General features: G+C 45.3%; 2 protein-coding genes across 4 annotated transcripts in view; one reads left to right on the top strand and one right to left on the bottom strand.

The window, feature by feature from the left end:
* The window catches only part of RFX4 (regulatory factor X4), a 122,733-nt gene that overhangs the window by 54,475 nt on the left and 45,927 nt on the right, over positions 1–22,331 (top strand). For 2 of the 3 annotated variants that reach the window (XM_088478928.1, XM_088478927.1), the window contains exons 4-5: positions 4,018–4,141; positions 11,949–12,010. In XM_088478928.1, coding sequence (XP_088335054.1) covers positions 4,018–4,141; positions 11,949–12,010 — 186 coding nt within the window. The remainder of the gene's footprint in view (positions 1–4,017; positions 4,142–11,948; positions 12,011–22,331) is intronic. The other variant, XM_088478929.1, reaches the window with a different exon arrangement.
* Positions 1–22,331, bottom strand: part of LOC148517249 (uncharacterized) — a 270,769-nt gene that overhangs the window by 205,369 nt on the left and 43,069 nt on the right. The window lies entirely within an intron of this gene.

Below are 22,331 nucleotides of genomic sequence, written 5' to 3'. Positions count from 1 at the left end.
CCTGGTGGAGCAGGACCATGGATAAACATGGGTGCTTGGTGCACTTCTAAAGAAACTGCAGCAAGATTTGCCTAATGGCTAGCTAAGCAGCTGTAGTGGCTGACCACACCCCCTCTGGTTGCTGACCACACCCCTTAAGCATGGGCCCCTAGCACTGTATACCGTCGGTGGGCCCTTCATGCCCCAGTCCGACACTGCACACACCAGTCAGATGTTGTCTTACGTACCCACAGCAGTCATCCATTGTCTCATATACACAGTCACCCATTCTCTCTCTCACACACACAAAGCCCTCCATTCACACAGGGCCTGATTCAGACCCGCTAACAAGTGCATAGCGCTCGCAAGCGGGTCGATGGTGGGCCAGTGCGCACGCGTGAGCCCCGGAATGAGCGCAAAAAGCACTCGCTCCGGTGCTCGCAACAAATGGGGCGGCTGTCTATCAACATCGACAGCCGCTCCGGTGCTCGCAACAAACGGGGCGGCTGTCGATGTTGATGGACAGCTCGCCCCGTTTTGTAGGCGGGGAGTGGGGGTGGCTGGGCAAACTGAGGCATTCCTGCAGGAACGCATGCCGTTTGTGGGCGGCCCTACTGACATCACTTGTGATGTCAGTAGGTGGACTTCCTGCTCTATTAGAGCAGGAAGTCCACTGGGGCTTGCGGCCACGAGACCCTACTGTAAGGGTCTCGTCGCAAGCCCGATGGTCACTCGCATAAGCTGCGGGTGGTCACCCACAGCTATGCGAGCAGCCAGGAGGCCGCAACTTAAAAAACTAGCGCTTATACACATACACGTGCAATGCACAACATGCAGAGCTCACATATACACAGCACTGTGCATTCCACTACATACTATACACATACAGTGCAAATTACCCACCAATCCACAGCCACAGTAGACTGAGCCAGAAGAATATAGTAGTAGGACTACATCTTGTGCATGGGATATACATATATATATATATATATATATATATATTGCAACATACATGATATATTTAAACATTTTAGACACAGGCAATAAGTTATCAGATCATACACAGTGCCCACAGCGGAAGGGGTGAGTGTAAGTTCCTCTACCCCTCTGGAGTACTAAATGATCTTGTTAACACTGTACATTCCAGGTAAAAGTGACAGGCTAGTGAGGGTCCGTCACTGGCCCCGACAGTAGAGCGTACATTACAGTGCTGAGAGCATGCAACTTACCTCTTCACCCCACAGTGACACTCACAGTGTGTGACAGATCTCAAGCGACCCGTGCTAGCCGCCTGCATTGCTGTCTGTGTCCCGACTCCCTCCCAGTCCGGGAGCCCTGGGGAAGAGGGAAATAGAGAGACTTGCCGCGAGACCTGTAGCTCTGCAGCAGCGCGGAGGCTGTGTGGAGGAGGAAGGTCCTATGACTGGACCGGAAACTCCCTCCTGCTCATCATAAACCTCCATTCTCCCGCAGTAGGAAGGTACTTGTGTGCTCCAAGCCCCCTGGCATACCCGCTCCCCCCCCTCTCGGCGGGCTACAGCTGTCACTCCCCTCCCGACAGCCCTGTTTGCGCCTGCGACCTTGCGGCGTGACATCATGACATCACGTCGCCGCATACAAGCCAACGGCCGGCCACCCACTAGAACCGCGCTGCAGCTGTGTCACAGTGACACTGTCTGCCTGCGGTCAGCCTGTCCGCTGCTGGGTGCTGGCTAGTGGTAAATGAATTAATCGCATGGTCGCGGCCGCAGCACCCTTCACTATGTGGCGTCCTACGCGGCCGCGTAACTTGCGTAATCATAGAACCGGCCCTGAGTACAACTATGCACAATACAGATACATATATATGCATACATAGTCACACATGTTATACATACATACATACATACATAGAAGCTATCTTACCATATAATAGGCATGGCCATCACCAATGTTTCCAAGCACTGATGGTGGCCAACCAATGTTAACTAGTTTTGCCATCGCTGGCAGAGAACCAATGGTTCTCCGCCATCGTTGGATGAGAGGGAGGCGATGTTGTTTTTTTCATTCTCAAGACGGAGCTTAGCCCGCCCCCACGGTGGCCGCTAAGCCCCGTCCCACTTTTTGATTGGCCGGTGACTTGCCACGCTACCAGCAGAGGTGGCCATCGAGGGGGTGCAAAGCATCGATGGTCCACCATAGATGTGTTTATTTGTTCCTTTGATGGTAATCACAGATGAGCCCATTGATGGAAACGATCGATGGACACCCCACCGATGGCCATTTTTACCATATAAGATGGCTGCTGGATAGTCAGGTCTCCTCCCATCTCCTCTCTCCTGTGCTACAGCTGCAGGCACTGAATGTGTACAGTGTCGTGTAGCCCCACCCCCAGCTCGGACTTCACCTTGCTCTTGCTCTACACTACTGCTGCCAGTGCACTCCTACGCTGCAGCTGTTTAAAGTATTGGGGGCCCCCTGAGAGAGGGGGGCCGGGGTAACTTGCCCCCTGCCCCCCCCCTTAATCCACCTATGGCCAGACTTTGTAGGTCCACCACGTGCAGTGATTACAGCAGACACCCTTCTTAGCAGGAATGGGTATGAAATACCGCCGGCCGCATGGCCGGTGGTTCGATTCCTGTCAGCGACAGGAGCAGAGTGCGACACAGCGGAAGCCCGACAGCGCTGGAAATCCCGATCGTGGATAGGTAAGTATCCACTAACCTAACCCCCCTAACCCTAACCCTCCTTAGGGGTGCCTAACCCTATCTTCCCCCCCAAGTGCCTAACCCTAACCACCCCCTTTCCCGCTACCTAAACCTAAGTCCCCGGGGGGTGCCTAACCCTAAGTCCCCCCCAGGGGTGCCTAACCCTAACCCTCCCTCCCCCTAGCCTAACCCTCCCGGGGGGGTGCCTTACCCTAAGTTCCCCCCCGGGAGCCCTAAACCTAACCCTCCCCCACGCGGCTGTCCGCTCGCGGTGCCCGGCATCACTACGATCGTGATGCCAGGCGCTGGTCTCCCGGCATCGGGGAAATGCGGGCGTCTACATCTAACCCTAACCCTCCCTCCCACTAGCCTAACCCTCCCGGGGGGGTGCCTTACCCTAAGTTCCCCCCCGGGAGCCCTAAACCTAACCCTCCCCCACGCGGCTGTCCGCTCGCGGTGCCCGGCATCACTACGATCGTGATGCCAGGCGCTGGTCTCCCGGCATCGGGGAAATGCGGGCGTCTACATCTAACCCTAACCCTCCCTCCCACTAGCCTAACCCTCCCAGGGGGGTGCCTTACCCTAAGTTCCCCCCCGGGAGCCCTAAACCTAACCCTCCCCCCCGCGGCTGTCCGCTCGCGGTGCCCGGCATCACTACGATCGTGATGCCAGGCGCTGGTCTCCCGGCATCGGGGAAATGCGGGCCTCTACATCTAGACGCCCGGCATTTCACCCTTGCCAGGATAAGACAGTCGGGAAGCCGGCTGCCGGTATATAGCCAGTCGGCTTCCCGATTGCTTCCCTCTTAGCAAACTGTCCACAAGTTCCTGGACAACAGCAGGCGGTATGTTTTTGCCATTCCACTTAAAGTACAGTGATCAAATGTGACACTGAAGAACATCGAGAGCCTAGAATGCACCCGGCGCTCCAATTCGTCCCAGAGGTTCTCAGTGGGGTTAAGATCTGGACTCTGAGCTGGCCAGGGGTCCAGAATTTTCTGTATACCAGTCCACAGTTGCCATGGAAACATGACTGGTGGCATTGTCCTGATAAAAACATTTGTTGTTTCTGTAGAACATCAAGTGCATGGGCCTCCTTATGAAGTGTTCTTGTCGAAACTGCCACATTAGTGGCCATTTGGAACTTGTGTGCAATGGTATGAATGGTATGCATTTTGTTTGCGTGGTGGTGTCCAATCACTCTTGTCTACATATGAATTGTATAGTGAAATAAGAAAAATATATTCTCTTCATGTGCTTATTTGACAACACTGGCTACAGTAATAAAAAAAAAACTGAGTGTAATAAATGGATGTTCCTGATACAGTCTAACGCAGATTTTCCTTTGGAAGGTTGGAAGAGAACTACGAGATTGCAGAGGGAGTATGTATCCCCCGCAGTGCCCTCTATATGCATTATTTGGATTTCTGTGAAAAAAACGACACCCAGCCAGTGAACGCTGCCAGTTTTGGCAAGGTATGCTCAATTTTAATGTTAATAGTTTGAATAGACACATACTGTATAGCTGGAAGAGGTTTGTCAGCCTAGGCTGGCTAGCATGGGGACTGTAGTGAAAACTAAGGTGGAGTAAGGAAAGAGACACACTCTATGGGGGACAGTTGTCATACCAGCTAAATAGCACAAATGCAGGTGATACCCATGGCAAACCAATCAGATTCTAGCTTTTATTTATCTATTACATTATAAAAAACAATAGTTAGAATCTGATTGGTTGCTATGGGTACTAGCTCCATTTGTCCTTTTTAGGTTTCATACTGTAAATTTCCCTTTGTGCTGGTGATATTTTAGTAAGAAATAGGACCCAGCTTGTGAAGCAGAGATCATACGAAACCATCATTCACAATTATTCTTAAACACCATTGTTGGCAGCCACCACAATGCTCCTTACACCGTCACCAACCCCATTTTTATCAAATGAATAACTAGAGAGAAACCGTGATTAAGAGGGGTATTTATCAAAGCTTGGAGAGTGATAAAATTGTGAGATAAAGTACCAACCAATCAGCTCCTAATTGTCATTTTTCAAACACAGCCTGTAACATGTAAGTTCATACCTCCCAACATTTGTCCACGCGCGCCCGAAAAGGGGGCATGGCCTGATAGTAAAAGGGCGTGGCCTGATGACATGCCCCCTTTTACATCACTAAGGGGCGTGCCTACCATCTCTGAGATGCTGGGCTGCCCCCGGGCTTTCGCCCATACTATTTCTGTGCGCGGTGTATGCTTCCCCCAACTTTCCCCCCACTGAGGGACACTGTCGCCCGCGGTTGGGACAGCGGGAGATATATATATAAAATATATGCTAAAAACCGATATATATCTTATTTTGTTTTTAGTTGAAGGAGTATATCAGTGAGGTACAGGCCCCCAACGCATTTCGGCTCTAAGTGGACTTCTTCCCCTTGAAGAAGTCCACTTAGAGACAAAACGCATTGGAGTCAACTAAAAACAAGATAAGATATATATCGATTTTTAGCATATATTTTATATCAATATTGCTTTTATATTTTTATCCATGTTTTTACTTTACTTTCTTGTCTGATTCTGTTGTATGTTTTATTACTGTCTGATTCTGTTGTATGTTTTAGTACTGTCTCGCTGACACTAGTGTCTCTATTTTATTGTATTATAAATAAATTTTACTTTTTATTCTTAAATTATTCTGTACGCTACAGTTCTTTTTACAGTAGGTCATCTTTTTCAATTATACATATATAATTATATGTCCATGTCCATACAGAGCCCATGGCTAAATAAATATAGGTGAATAAACCTGAGCCTATGTGACATTTTCACAAATCCAGACCAAGCCAGTAGACCTGTTATTATTGTCCTCTTAGAAACAGTTGAGGTGGTTACTCAATTGTGGATTCTGTGCAGTGAGTGAGTTTTCTCCTTAGGAAATAGTAGACTGCTGCTGGTCTCCTTACGTGCAGTGGTTTCAACTGATTTCCTAAAAAAAAAATATCCCAAGGAGCTGCGGAACGCTTGTGGTGTCATATAAATGAAGGATAATAATAATAACAATAATAATAATCCCATTAAATGTTTTTAGTCAGCTAGTAAGTTTATCTGCTGTAGTGACTTCAAATGTTTCTGGACCCATGGTTAAACAGTTGTGAAAAAACATAAAAGTCGCATGCAAAATATACAGGTGCGTAAAAAGAAAAGAACAAAAATTTTAACCTGGATAAAAAGACCCTTCCATATGAGAGTTTTGTTTTGTTTTAATTTCATTTTAATGCAATGTGCAATGCTTGAGCATAATTGTTTATTTTCCTACTTACTAACAGTTGCTTTTTCTATTCTATTTTGCCTTTAACTGCTCTTGAACGGCTTAACCGTTTAGCTCCAGAAATTACAAGCGGCCCCTGGCTATTTCCCTGACGCTGCTGGTTTGGAAAGGGTTAAATGAATTTGGCTATTGAGTCAAGGAATGTTAGATCAGTAGCTGGAACAGCATGGGGTGTTCTTATAGCAGGCTTCATTGAGTCTGTACAAAAAAAACCCACAGAAAGACCACTGCCCAGCCTGTCTGCTCATTTATCAAACAGCACAGCGAAGTCCTGAAACTCCTCAGAAAGTGTTTTGCTTCTCTAACGATTGTCAAAGTTCTGCTCTAGAAATTACACCGAATTACTGCCAGAATCGAGGACTTGTGAAGCTTAGTTCAGATCTGTAAATAATGAAGGGAATACATGATCTAAAGGTGATATGTTCTCTCTCTGAATTACTTTTAATAAAATAGCCCCCCCTGTTTTCAGACGCGGAGAATAGAACAGCTTGGAAATTCATCAAGTTACACTTTCTTTTCTCGTGCTGATATTAACAGCTGAACGAATCCGTGGCCATCTGTTTGGCAGATACACCAGTGTTTTCAGTGCGGCAAAAACAGTTTTTTTATGTTAGGTTTTTGTATTCACACTTCTATGAGCTGAAATGTTTTGCACCAGGACGCCTTTTAGCACTAATATCCAGGTCAACTCTAACCCTTACTATGAGGACAAAAACGTAAGCCCCTGAAAGGTGTAAGCTGTAGGGGGTCAATGGCGGCTATTCTCTGGGTTAAAATGTACTTTTTAACCCAACCATGGACAAAATAGTTAACAACATGTTTTTCATCATAGTGATTGAGAAGGATGAAAAATTTTTATTAAAGAAAATTCAAAAATAGGCTTAAAAAGGATAAAAAGATAACAGATATAGTATAGAAATGTATATATATATATATATATATATATATAATTATAAACCAGATGTTAATGATGTACACACCTCAAAAGTACCCTTAACATGAATGATACAAATTCTTTCACTCTTAAAATGCTTATTCTATAAAGATACAAGGGCCTGATTCACAGGTGGACGCCGTTGCACCCATGACTACGGCTATTGCTGCATTCGCTTCTGCGTCTGTATACTAATGCTGCAGCTGAAGGTCGTCTTCCTACTGAGACGCCCATGGTCTGTGGCGCTAATCCGCCATAGTACGCATTAAGACTAGGGGTGAGCGGGTTCGGTTTTACTCGGATCTTTAAACGGCATTTTATTGGCTATCGCCTATCATGTGTTTTGGATAGCCAATATAATAAATCCGAATTTGCGGTAAAGTGGCGATAAGAACCGAGTAAATCCGAGTAAAACCTAGCCTGCACATCCCTAATTAAGACACACCATTAGTCACACCATTGCACTCACCAACGGAGATTGCACCTGGCTAGCCACCCTTATATCCCCCGAAACACCCACCAAAATTGCATCCCTCTGCGTGCAATTTTAATCTGCATCTTAGAGCGTGGTGAATGCACAGTTTGAGTCGAAAACACATGCATACACTGAAAACATCTTGCGTGCAAAATCATACGTACAATCAAGCCCATAATTTTAATAAGACATATACATTTAAAAAACATTAAACAATTATAAAAGTGAAAGCACATACACATGGATCAATAGTATCAATCATTTTCCAAAAAGATTGTGGACACTTCCATATTGTAATATTTTATTGTGCACCTTGCATCATAAGACAGTATGAGCAGCAGTAGTAAGTTCAGCTGATCGAGTTAATCCAATAAGTGGTGTTAGCCAAGTATGAAGTAGCGAAAGGTAATTAGTGAGCGGTCTGGTGGACGAGAAGCGTTAGTAAGAGATAAGTTGGTAAATGGCTTAGGGGCTCTTTCGTGAAGTTACTTTACTTGGATAAGCATATACAGTCACACAATTTGCATACAGGAAGTCTTCTTGATAGTGCAATGGCATAGATCCAAATCCTAATATGATAATGCAGTGCTTACTTACAAGTACACTATTTTCTCCACCACGCTATTTTCTCTGCCTAGTACATATTGTAGGGTAGTATACAATTTTAAAATGAATCTAATAGGAACAAGGCATTGACAAATTTGTTCATAAGTATGACCTTTATAAAGAATTCTAAGATTGTAGACTACCCTGCATTATGTATGATGGAGAGTTCATGCTTATGAACGAAACGCGTCAACACCTTGTTCCTTTTAACTGAATTCTATGATTGTAGACTACCCTGCATTATGTATGATGGAGAGTTCATGCTTATGAGCGAAACGCGTTAACACCTTGTTCCTTTTAACTGAATTCTATGAATGTAGACTACCCTGCATTATGTATGATGGAGAGTTCATGCTTATGAGCGAAACGCGTTAACACCTTGTTCCTTTTAACTGAATTCTAAGACTGTAGACTACCCTGCATAGAAAACTTTCTAACTGAAGAGTAGAACAGTAGTTTCAGGGCTTTGTTTCCTTACATCAGATGGACCAAAGGTCTTACATGATGGATGATGTGGGGCACTTGTGAGTAAGCAATACATTATTATATCGGGATCCAGAGCTATGTCATTATGCTAACAAGAAGGATTGCTATTTGCAATCAGGTACATTTTTGGTTGGGACTATACAGTATATGCTGCAGTGTTATCACAGCAGGGCCCCTAAGCGATATACCAACTTATCTCTTACTAATTCTAGCTCACAGGTCCACTTCCTAATGACCTTTTGCGTCTTCATATATGTGACACATCAATTATTGGATTGACTCTGCCAGGTTTTGCATAGTTCCACTGAACTTACTACTGCTGCTAACAATATCTTATGGTGCAAGGTGCAAAACAATTGCAATATATTTCAATATAGAAGTATCCACTTTCTACTTGGAAAATAAACAATTCTATTGTACCATGTGAATCTGATTTTATTGTTTTTTGTTTTGTTTTTGCATGTATTAGTTTTATTAAAATGATACCTTCATATACTAACCAGATCCTGACATTTTTCTGAAGAGAGAAATAATTTGTAACATTCATATTAAGGGTATATACAATACAAGCACTGTGCTTCATTTTTCCTTTTTTTATCATAGTAATTGGTAAGTTACTCAAATATATTTTTATACATGTGCATTGGCATTGTCTATTCAAGTATACCAGTTGCCTGCACATTCTGGGGGCACTTGAACATTGTGGGCTTAATCAGTGTTCAAGTGCCTCATGCCTCATTGATGAATTAGGAACATTATTACAGGCAGCAAAATGTCTGCTGGAGAAAGATAAAGTATACTTCAGAGCTTGAAGGAAATGCTCCGCCCCCGAAAGCTCCCGTTTAATTAACTTCTGCCTTTACGTGGCCTGAAATAATTAATTGATGCTTTAAAAACACTTCTCATTAATTAATTATTGCGATCCTTTATTTATATGGCGCCGCAAGTGTTCCGCAGCGCCTTACAAAGTACATCAATAAGTGAACAAAAAAAACAGTTCAATACAATGCAGGACAAGAACAAGGTTTATAATTATATACATTGCTGCATTAGCACTCCTCACACTCAAATAAGCAACAGGTTGTAAGCAACCAAGTGATTGATGCCCAAGTTGGGAATGAGAAGTAGATGAAGGTATAAGTAAGGAGAAGCACAAGAGGGTAGAGGGCCCTGCTCATGAGAGCTTACATTCTAACGATGCCCAGATAACGCAGAAAGTAAATTAAGTTTGAGTTCGATAGTGTTTTGTACCAGGCGGGGTTGTCATGTTCCGACACACCAGTTTAGCCAAAGTGGACACTGATCTAGGGCCAGATTACCAATGCTACGTCTCCTGGCCTCCACATAAAAATAGGCCCTTAAACATGACAGCATGACGACCACCTGGCCACACAATCGTCCGTAAATCATAAGTAGTTAGGGGGAGAGTGGGGCTGATCGTGTAGGGGGTGTACACACCCACATGGCTCTGGCTACACCTACACTGCACTGGTCACAACCACTCCCATTCTCTGTATAGGTCCTTTAGCATTTTCAGCCCTAGGCCAATGTGGCCTGCACTGACTCACTTAATCAGGACGCAAGAATGGCCTTTATGTGACCGACATCGATTTTTCTAGTTACCAGTAACAATTTTCAACTGGGTTTTGTTTCACATTTAATGGAAGACCCTCTTTATTGCCTGTAGCATTCTATGATAACAATAAACATAGGGAAGGGAAGAATAGCTTCAGAATATATTATAATAGTTTAAAATAAATGGACCTGTCATAGTAGCTTAGTAAGTAGAATGAAAATACAATTTCTGTTTTTAAAAACCCAGACTGGCTGTTAGACAAGTCATTATCTGAAAGGTTATCAACACTAATGGGGTTTAATGTGAGAACCGCAGGCCAGCTGTAAGCTTCTCAAATACATTCTTTAGGAAAGTACTGACAATTAGGATCACTGTTTCCCTATACGGGCTCCATTCTCAATTGCATGTAACCTCAATTCCCCTTACAAACTCTCAAGTGGGAGTGTGTCCTGACCATGGGTGTCAGAATGGGGAGGAGCAAGGGTGTTGCTCGCCCCTCCCCAAGCCTTGAAAAGAGTGGTGGACGTGGACTTTCAGAGCTGTGCAGCTTTATAGCAATAGGCTGCATGACACCTGCACCTCATGGAAGAGGTGTAATGTGCGGTCTTTAAGTTAAAACACTGCACATTACACCTCCTCCTCTGTACGGTGTGGATTGGTATGATTTACTGCTGGATGCATGTCCGTCGGTTCAATTTCCGACGTCGGAAGACCGGCACCAGTGAAGATCCCGACTGCGCTAAAGGTAAGTATAAACTAACCTAACCCCCCCAACCCTCCCTTAGGGGTGCTAACCCTAACCTCCCCCCCAAGTGCCTATCCCTAACCCTCCTCTAAGTGCCTAAACCTGATCTCCCCTTCCCCGCTGCCTAAACTTAACCCTCCCGGGGGGGGTGCCTAACCAGAAGTGCCCCCCGGGAGCGCCTAACCTAACCCTCCCCCCCGCGGCTGTCCACGTCCGGCTTACCTTCAATCGGGATATCAGGCGTTGGGCTCCCGGCGTAGGAAAAATGACAGGCATCTGGATTTCGATGCCTGTCTTTAGACCCTTGCCGGGATTAGACAGTCAGGATGCCGACGGTCGGCATTTAGATCGTCGGAATCGCGACTGCATACCGTTCGGTGCAGGGGCTGTGCAGCCTAATGCTATAAAGCACAGCTCCTAACAGTCCACAGCCGCTACTTAGGTAAGATGGAAGGAAGGGGAAGAGAGGGAAGAGGTGGTGGTGGTGGGGCGGGTGCCGGAACGATTTTATGTTGCCCCCCAACATAAAATCGTTCCGATGCCCCTGGTCCTGACTAATATAATAACTCTGGAGTGTTGCATTGACTCCACGTAGCCCCAGATTACATTTTCCCATCCTCAATGCCCCCTTTTTTTTTTGCTACCCCTCCCCCTTTTCATTAGTGTTGAGCTCAACAGCCTAAACTAAATGTGTTTTACCAGTAAATAATTTTTTTTAATAGTAGCTTAAATTATTAAGCAAAAAATATGGTAAGCAGGACCAGAAATCATCCCAACAATTCTGCTGCCTCCGGTCTGGTGACTTATGGCCATTCCAAAAATCCAGTTTGACTGTTCACACCACTCCATAATCCTCCTGTCTCGCCTCTGAAAATGTATAAAATAGGCAAATTCCACAGAATTTTTTATTATTATTATTATTATTATTATTTTATCAAAATCAATGGTTAACAAAGCTCCTTCACAGCCCTTTGCTTATCTGGCCAAGCTTGGTACCAGAACAAATCTGAAAGATGAAATTGTGTGGTAAAACTTTTTTTTTGTGGTCACTATGATGCTTCACATTGAAACAAGGTCATGACCTTGAACCAATTCTGTTCTTGTAAAGATAGCTGACCTCTGGTAATATATTTTATTCCTTGCAGATAATTAGACAACAGTTCCCACAATTAACCACAAGGAGACTCGGAACCAGAGGACAATCAAAGTGAGTACAAAAGTCAACCATAATAGAATTCCAACATCGTGTGTGACCTTTTGCCAAAGATCATTGTGCACTTTTTACGTATCTGTGAAAATGTTATTTATGTTTATATACTTGATACTCCTGTGTACGAGCAGAACGGGGATGTTTATATACATGGGATCTTCTTGGTATTTTCATAATTATCTTCCCAAAAGTTTAAAGGAATCCAAGTTGCACCAAATTTGATGAATGCCAAACCCAGACAATAGTAGGCACTTCATAGCTACTTGTTCAATAGGTAGCATACACTGAGTATTCAAGCTTTCTGGGGAAGGATAATTTATTATCCAAGCTCCTATAATCGATCAAGAGAAAAGTATCTGTGAATGTTATTTGTTGATCTTTTTAAGTTAGTGAAATATGTATTTTTTTATTTATGTAACATGTTTATTTAAAGTTTTTCAATACACAAAATCAAAGACCTACAAGTAAGTGCAAGGGCAAGTAAACAATAGTGGACAAGCTGAAATGGATAAGATTTCCGTGTATATGACCAATGTCGTGAAAGGGACAAGTAAACCAAACTAACCACAAGTTATGATGTAACAAAAGACAGGGAGGGGAGAGGAAAGTAGAAGGAGGAGATGGCAGATAGAAGGAGGCCTAATCCAGGTCCCCAGCATACAGCAGTGGAGAGGAGAGAAAAGCACTTCAAAGAAAACAGTGGTAGAGACAAGTCCTAAGATTGTTAAAGCAATAGCTCGGAAAAGCCAGATGGAAGGTCTCCATGGGGCGTAGAGTTATTATAGACACACCAATCACACCAAACCTGGAGAAATTTATGAGCAGTGTTATGCAAATAAGCAGAGATTTTCTCCATGGATGCCTGGTACCAAATTTTATTCAGAAGTAGTTGGGAAGGGGGATCTGAGCATTTCCAGTGTCCAGCAATCAAGCACGTAGCCGCATTCATAATTTGCATAGAGAGCTTGTCAGCATATTTATTCAAACCTTCCAGTCGGTAGCCAACAAGAAAAGACCAAGGTGACTTCAGTATTGGTACTTTAAGAACTTCAGAGAGGTGATGAGCGACCCCTTCCCAGAATTGGACTATCTTCGGCCAAGACCACCAGATATGAAAAAAGAACCCACACCTCCACATTCCCTCCAACACTGGTCCGAGGTGGAGCTGTACATTTTCCTTAATCGAGTGGGTACTATATACCATCTTGTATGTGTTCTCCTTAACTAAGGAGGAGATAGAAAACTTAGAGACCCTTTCTCTTTCTACGGACCAACTGTCCTCATCTGGTGGACTCTCCAAGTCTCTCTTCCACTGAAGCAAATGGCTCAGTGTGACAGGTTGTTTAGCATAAAGCTAAAGCTTATAGAGCACAGAGATAAGTCCCATCAGGAGACGGTTAGTAAGGCATTTAGTATCAGGGGGAGGTCTATCGATGGAGCAACAGCGGAGAGAGTCAATAAAGTGTCGTACTTAAAGGTAAGCAAAAGGACAAATAGTTGGTATTCCATAATTGCTGGGATTGCACAGAGACAGGTCTAACAGGAGCTGAAATACCAACAATGGATGGCATAGAGGATAAATGACAGGAGCTAGCTTCCAGGTGAACCGAATGGGGGACCCGCAAGGTTGTAAACCAAGTTACAGCTTGGCTTAAATAGGTAGCAAAATAGTAAAGAGAATGTTATGGAATCCGTTCCCGGTATTACTTTGATAGGGAGGGTCTGAAAGATGTAGAGTAGTCCGGGCATGAGACTCATCTTAATCACCATTATCCTGCCCAACCAAGAAATAATAAGGAGCCATCACAGAAGAAGGTCCAGTTTCATAGCTAAGAAGAAGGGGGGTATGCCACATATAGGGATTCGGAATGACTAGTTATATACACCCCCAAATATTGGAGTTTAGATGGCTGCCAGGTAAGATTATAATTGTTCTGCAGGAGATCCAGGACTGCATGTGGTAAGTGCAGTGCAAGGGGTTTGATCTTGGAGAGATTTATTTTATAGCCCGAGAGAGTGCCATATAGAGCCTGGGTCTGGAAGAGCTTGGGGATAGACATTTGGGGAGAAATTAAAGTAAGGAGTACATCATCAGCAAAGAGGGAAACTTTGTAATCTTCATTAACGAGTAGTATCCATTTGATGTCCAGGTCAAGACGGATCTGAGCTGCCAGTGGCTCAATGACCAAAGCAAAAATAAGGTGTGACAAAGGGCACACCTGTCTTGTGTAATTTGTTTTAGGAAAGGTTGACAATAAAAGACCATTCACGAGACCCTGGCTAAAGGAACTGAGTTTATAGCTTGGATAGTCTGCAGAAACTCATGGTTAAGACCAAATTTTCTGAAAGTTTGTATCATGAAAGGCCAACTAATCTGGTCAAAGGCCTTATCCACATCAAGGGAAAGCAATAAAACCAGGGTGTGTTTAGCATTAATAGAGTGAATAAAGCTGATCACCCATCTGGTATTATCCCGGGCCTGTCCACCGGAAATAAAACCCACCTGATCGTTATGGACCAAGCAGGGCAGACAGTATTTAGGCAGTTTACAAGGATCTTTGCGTAAATCTGATATCAGTGTTCAACAGCGAGCTGGGGCTATAGTGACCACATTTGGCGGCGTCTGTTCCCTCTTTAGAGATAACTATGATCGTGACTTCAAGAGCCTCCCTGGATAAAGATACATCTGACATCACGCCTTTGAACCCTTTGGCAAGGTAAGGGGAGAGTACGGAATTAAAAGTTTTATAGTAAGCGGCCGTGAAACCATAAGGGCCTGGAGCTTATTAGCTTTAAGATCACATCAGAGACTCCTGCACCTCAAGTTTGGCACACAGCGGTTTAACAGCAGAGGGGAGAAGCTTAATTAGGTGGCAGTTGGACAAAAATTTCTGAATAGAGTCTACAGAAGAAGGAGAGCTATTCACTGACGACAAGGAAATATGTATTTTAGTTTTAGTGGGTTGTTTTTGTAAGGCATACCTCCCGAACATTAAAGAGCATAATAACATAAGAGCAAATTACAACTTAAATCACATAGTCCAAAGCCAACACAGATCCAATAAACCACACTCATATTTTTATTTTAATCATGTCATTTTTATTGAAAGTTTTGAGAAAGAAATACATCCACATAAGGATACAGGCATATAAACGGTAAGGCAGATATATAAAAAACCGTGAACAAAGGACAAAATAAAAGTTAGCCATTATGTTGACGGACATGAGAACCAAGAAATAGGACCAATTACATCCAAAATACCTCACAACAGTCACAGATAACCTAGGCAGCACCCGAAGGCGCTATTCGGGCGTACACCAAAGTAAAAAAGGGTCATAGATTACATACAATAATTGAAAATATGGAAAAGAAGAAAGTACACATTAGCCATGATATCAAAATAAAAAACCTCCCACAGCTCCCAACCCTATATACCCTATTCCTAACCTACACAATAAACAACAACTACACAAAAATAATAATTACACCCAAAACAAACTTCCTATAACCCCCACCCTGTATAGCCTAACCCCAACTTAGGTACACCTGGATCCCCATATTAACCCCGTCATAACTACACTACATATATATCTTACCTAACAAACCCCTCCCCCCCAACCCAAGTAAAGGATTTAAATATTGGATAAATGACTGGGGCTACTAACTAAGTGACCAAAAAACATGGCTCAGCCCAGCTCCCCTGTGCAAAAAGAATACGGAGTTCCACCCACATGTAAATATAGAGCTTTAGGTAGACATATCCAAATTAAAAGAACACATAAAATGAAAAGAAAAATTGAAATAAAACAGGATATACAAAAACACAATAGTATTAAAAACAAATGAAAAGATAAAAATAAATAAAAGAGACCGACAAAGTATCAGAACATTAAGATCAAATTATGAACTACAAAGTTCTAATAGGCCAGGCCTCAACTTCTTGTAAAAAAGTAAATAAAAATGAAAAGTCAAAATATAAATATATGAACACATAAAGTAAATGCAAAAGTATAAAATCACATCAGTTTAGATAACAAATTAAATTGCCTACAAAGCAACAAGACAGTGAGACAGATATATAGGCTCCAGAGGTTTAATTGGGCCAGGCCTCAGCCTCCTGCAGGAAAAAAAAAAACGAGAGAAAACATCCCGCCACATCTAGTCTGAGAGTATACACAAAAATACAGAAAACATTCGCAAAAGATATCCCGAAGCGTCATCATAAATGCTAGGACCGGAAAAAGGATGTTTAGATACGCTAGGGCAGAATCTCGGTGGCTGAAAACAAAATTGTAGTCAGTCTTGGATTGATTCATCCACATGACAGGGCAGGACAAAATCTGCAGCTCTCCAATTCTGTCCACAAGCCTCTGGGTAGAGGCACCAATAGCCTAAAAGATCTGTTGAAGAGGCGTCATGATGGTAATGGATAGCCAGAAACTCACAATAATGAGAAGCTGTGCACGTGACCGGAACCCAGGATGAATAGGAGCTGGAGAGACCAGGCACACATCCAGGGACACAGAAGAGGATGCCCCACCGAAACAGGCACACCACGGGAGGAACTTCCAAAAGTACAGGATAGAAAGCAGGATTTCCCATAGGAGAGCTGGCAGAATGCAACCTACGCCATGCTACTCCAGGCCACGCTCAAAGACAGTCAACCACACTCATATTTACATAAAATAACACCCTCTCACGAATACACCACACGACTTTCAGGGTGTGAGATATGAGATGGAAACCCTGGTCGCATTACATTGTATTGGATTACCTGGATGACCAGCTATTCTAAAGTTTGAACGGGATATGAATGTCACATTATTTGCTCACATCCTACCAGGGCATGGCCTACTTGGCAGGTACTCCTAACTACCTCTAAGTCCCTCAATCGATTACGATGCAGCCACAGGTTTCCATTATCTTTAGGGAGTTGATTTGTCAGATCTTCCAATTAATATTTTAATAAGGTGTCAGTTTGGCCCCTTTCTTTTAAAAAACAAACAACCCCCCCTCCCCCAAAAAATAAAAAAAAATAACACAAACTATCACAATCAGGGGTCAATCATCATGATTTTGATAGTTGCTCATGATGTTGGAAATGGATAGAATACCATGGTACAAAACTATGACCTCAATCAGTCCTCTGCATAAGGTGGACAAATAGGAAATCCTGTGATTGACACCTTTCATAGGAATGGACAGCCAATGAAATAATTCCAAGAGTGAGGTGTGCAAAACGCTGGAAGGTTATAAATGGGGTAGGGCTGCTATGCTGTGGGTGGCCCAGAGTTATTTAAGGAACAATGAAATCTGTATTGTACAGAAAAATTCTACAAAAGAAGGCCAGGATTATTGTCTGTGAGCTGAAGCGTGAAGCTTAACAACTGTACACAAAGTACTGGAACTCTACAACAATTTGGCTGAAGCACAAGAAATTTAGCATTTTGGAACCAACAACTCAATGTTGTGACATGACTTGAAGTAGTAATGAATATTCTACAGTTGTTCCTCTATTTATTATACACTCATGGACAGCCCAAAGCAACCTGTGCAGTGACAAGCTTAACTTCATTGTATTTCTAACTGGTTGCCTCACATTTCTCTTTGTGGTCTCCCTACTCCTTTCCTGATTGAAAATTAAACCCCTTCCTTGTTCATTTAAATTATTTGAAAGGGGTAAGAGATATTCTCCACTGTTAGCTGTGCGCAGTCAGTACGTGTTAACTGCTAATGGAGTATCGATTACGCACGCAGTTCAACTGAGTCCTCAAGCTGGGTACGGCATCACAGTGGATAATTTATGCATGCCCCTGCAACGGTGTTCAAACACACTGGCACACCTGCGTTTCGCCAATCACCCTCCCTTCACCACCCACAAACGGTACTTCCTGTCAATCACTCTGTGATGAGACTGCACAGGGCTGCCATCAGAAATTCTGGGGCCCGGTACTAACAAAAGAGGCAGGGCCCCGCCCTCCCTGGGTATAGGGCAGAGTTGGTCGGAGTAGTGGATAACGTGGGTGAAGCTATATCAGGGGTGCTGCCTAAATTGGTGCGTAAACCAGGGATGGCTAGGCATAGTGGTGGGGGGTGGCCAGGGCAGGGAAGACTGGACAAGGGGGACACTGCGCTGGGACTGGTGGACTGGGGTAGCAAAGGGCAGGGAAGGTTGGTTGGACTAGGGGGTGCAAAGGGCAGTAGGGGAGGGGCAGAGAAGACAGACAGGCAGGCTGGACATGGGGGGGAAGGGAAGGCTGGCTGGACTGGGACAGGGAAGACAGGCTGGCTGTACTATGAGGGGTGCAAGGAAGACTGGCTGGACTGAGGGAGGGGCACGGCAGGGAAGGCAGACTGGCTGGACTGGGGGGGCATAGGGTAGGCAGGCTGGCTGGACTGGGGGTGGCAGGGAAGGCAGGCTGGCTGGACTGGGGGGGCGTAGGGAAGGCTGGCTGGTCTAGGTGGGGCAGGGAAGGCAGGCTGGCTGAACTGAGGGGAACAGTGCAGGGAAGGCTGGCTGGACAAGAGGGGGGGGGCACAGGGCAGGATCAGCATACCTGCTTACCTGTTCTTCTGTCCTGAGAGAAGGACTGGCAGCGACGAGGAATGCACCAGGCGGCGGCAGGCAGGGAGAAAGATCATCAGTGCTGTGACATATCAACCATGGATTGGAGCCGGGAGCGAGCTGTGATTATCTCGCGTAACTGCAGCCAATCAGGAGCAGCAACTCCTGATCAGCCAATCGGTCGCTCCTGATTGGCTGATCAGGAGCTGCTGTTCCTGATTGGCTACCGTTCCGTGAGCCAATCACAGCTCTCGGGGCAGCAGCCAATCAGGATCGGTCGCTCCTGATTGGCTGATCAGGAGCTGCTGTTCCTGATTGGCTACCGTTCCGTGAGCCAATGACAGCTCTCGGGGCAGCAGCCAATCAGGATCGGCCGCTCCTGATTGGCTGATCAGGAGCTGCTGTTCCTGATTGGCTGCCGTTCCGTGAGCCAATCACAGCTCTCGGGACAGCAGCCAATCAGGATCGGCCGCTCCTGATTTGCTGATCAGGAGCTGCTGCTCCTGATTGGCTGCCGTTCCGTGAGCTGTCTCGCGGCCGGCTCGAGTCCATAGTTGATATGTCACAGCGCTGATGAGATGATCTTTCTCCCTGCGTGCCGTCGCCTGGTGCATATCTCGTCGCTTTCTCCCGGGCCCCCTCTCTCTCCGGGCCCAGTGCCAGAGTCCCCCCCTGATGGCGGCCCTGGGTCTGCATGTTCTCTGTGATCACAGTCCCGATCGCAGTGGCTGGTTTGTGCACACGCACTGCGATGTATGCGCAGTATGCAGCAATCGGCTGATTGCGTGTTTACTAGCAGTAGCGATCCAAGCTGAATCAGGCCCATAGACACAATGCTGATGTTTTCATGTATAAGTCACACTGCGCGGGCGTATAAGTCACACTGCCCGTGCGTATAAGTCACACTGCCCGTGCGTATAAGTCACACTGCCCGTGCGTATAAGTCACACTGCCCGTGCGTATAAGTCACACTGCCCGTGCGTATAAGTCACACTGCCCGTGCTTATGTCACACTGCGCGTGCGTATAAGTCACACTGCCCGTGCGTATAAGTCACACTGCCCGTGCGTATAAGTCACACTGCCCGTGCGTATAAGTCACACTGCCCGTGCGTATAAGTCACACTGCCCGTGCGTATAAGTCACACTGCCCGTGCGTATAAGTCACACTGCGCCTGCGTATAAGTCACTGCACATGTATAAGTCACACTGCGCCTGTGTATAAGTCACACTGCGCCTGTGTATAAGTCACACTGCGCGTGCATATAAGTCACACTGCCCGTGCATATAAGTCACACTGCCCGTGCATATAAGTCACACTGCGCATGCGTATAAGTCACACTGCGCATACGTATAAGTCACACTGCGCATACTTATAAGTCACACTGCGCCTGTGTATAAGTCACACTGCGCGTGCGTATAAGTCACACTGCACCTGCGTATAAGTCACACTGCCCGTGCGTATAAGTCACACTGCCCGTGCGTATAAGTCACACTGCGCATGCGTATAAGTCACACTGCGCATGCGTATAAGTCACACTGCGCATACGTATAAGTCACACTGCTCCTGTCTATAAGTCACACTGCGCCTGTGTATAAGTCACACTGCGCGTGCGTATAAGTCACACTGCGCCTGTGTATAAGTCACACTGCCCGTGCGTATAAGTCACACTGCCCGTGCGTATAAGTCACACTGCCCGTGCGTATAAGTCACACTGCCCGTGCGTATAAGTCACACTGCCCGTGCGTATAAGTCACACTGCGCCTGTGTATAAGTCACACTGCGCGTGCGTATAAGTCACACTGCGCCTGTGTATAAGTCACACTGCCCGTGCGTATAAGTCACACTGCGCATGCGTATAAGTCACACTGCGCATGCGTATAAGTCACACTGCGCATGCGTATAAGTCACACTGCGCATACGTATAAGTCACACTGCGCATACGTATAAGTCACACTGCGCCTGTCTATAAGTCACACTGCGCCTGTGTATAAGTCACACTGCGCCTGTGTATAAGTCACACTGCGCGTGCGTATAAGTCACACTGCGCCTGTGCATATGTCACACTGCCCGTGCATATGTCACACTGCCCGTGCGTATAAGTCACACTGCGCCTGTGTATAAGTCACACTGCGCCTGTGTATAAGTCACACTGCGCGTGCGTATAAGTCACACTGCGCCTGTGTATAAGTCACACTGCCCGTGCATATGTCACACTGCGCATGCGTATAAGTCACACTGCGCATACGTACAAGTCACACTGCGCATACGTATAAGTCACACTGCGCCTGTGTATAAGTCACACTGCGCCTGTGTATAAGTCACACTGCGCGTGCGTATAAGTCACACTGCCCGTGCGTATAAGTCACACTGCCCGTGCATATGTTACACTGCGCATGCGTATAAGTCACACTGCGCATACGTATAAGTCACACTGCGCATACGTATAAGTCACGCTGCGCCTGTGTATAAGTCACACTGCGCGTGCGTATAAGTCACACTGCGCCTGTGTATAAGTCACACTGCCCGTGCATATGTCACACTGCCCGTGCGTATAAGTCACACTGCGCCTGCGTATAAGTCACACTGCGCCTGCGTATAAGTCACACTGCGCCTGCGTATAAGTTACACTGCGCATACGTATAAGTTACACTGCGCATACGTATAAGTTACACTGCGCATACGTATAAGTTACACTGCGCATGTGTATGTCACACTGCGCCTGTGTATAAGTCACACTGCGCGTGCCTATAAGTCACACTGCCCGTGCATAAGTCACACTGCGCATGCGTATAAGTCACACTGCGCATGCGTATAAGTCACACTGCGCATGCGTATAAGTCACACTGCGCATACGTATAAGTCACACTGCGCCTGTGTATGTCACACTGCCCGTGCATATGTCACACTGCGCATGCGTATAAGTCACACTGCGCATGCGTATAAGTCACACTGCGTATGTGTATAAGTCACACTGTGCATGTGCCGCATTGATCTTGTGACGGCAGTCAGGATTTATTTACAAAGTGTTTGACAGGCAGGTACCATTTCTGGGCGGTAATGGGGGAGTGGCAACTCAAGCGCAAGCGTGTCTTGTCCGTTTCGGTAGCTGTGACTGATCCTGTGGGCAGTTGCGAACCCCTCTGTGTCTTACTTTAGACGGCCATACTGCGTGGCCATTGGGTTACTCAGATGATTGATTGACTGATGTGCATCTGATGTACACAAGCGGCAAACATGACCTGCCACTGGCGGGTGTCTATATAAAAATTCCGGCGGCAGCGACATTTACATATTATCACACATCCGCTGCATACGAGATCGCAGCCTGTGACGGCATTTGCATCCCTCTCACTGGATCTTGATACAAGTTTTGCCAGAGAATAATAATAAAATGTGTCACACTCAGCCTATTAGATTTGGGTGAAAGGGAGACTTAATACTTTTCCTTGCCTGATTTGTCTTGCCTACTAGAGTGACACAGCCAACAAGGCTACTGCTTCCCTACAGTTCTAGGCCATTCACCTCTAATGCTACAATGCAGTAAAATCGGAGAACCCATATTTATGAAGTGCAATTTCAAAGTTCAAACCAATTCTCTGATCTAGGCACCTTGAGGAAAGTTCAGCCAATGAGTGTGCACATCCTGTTAAATAAAATCATTAAGAGCAGCCCGAAGAAACAAACCAAGGAAAAATGGTAATTGCCAAGATTATTTTTATAGCCTGCCGCAGTTATTTATAGTGAAAAAAT

This window comes from Taudactylus pleione, unplaced genomic scaffold (assembly GCF_031769625.1).
Source record: "Taudactylus pleione unplaced genomic scaffold, aTauple2 ptg000225l, whole genome shotgun sequence".
NCBI classification, from domain to species: Eukaryota; Metazoa; Chordata; class Amphibia; order Anura; family Myobatrachidae; genus Taudactylus; species Taudactylus pleione.
This window is presented reverse-complemented; position numbering and strand designations above follow the sequence as displayed.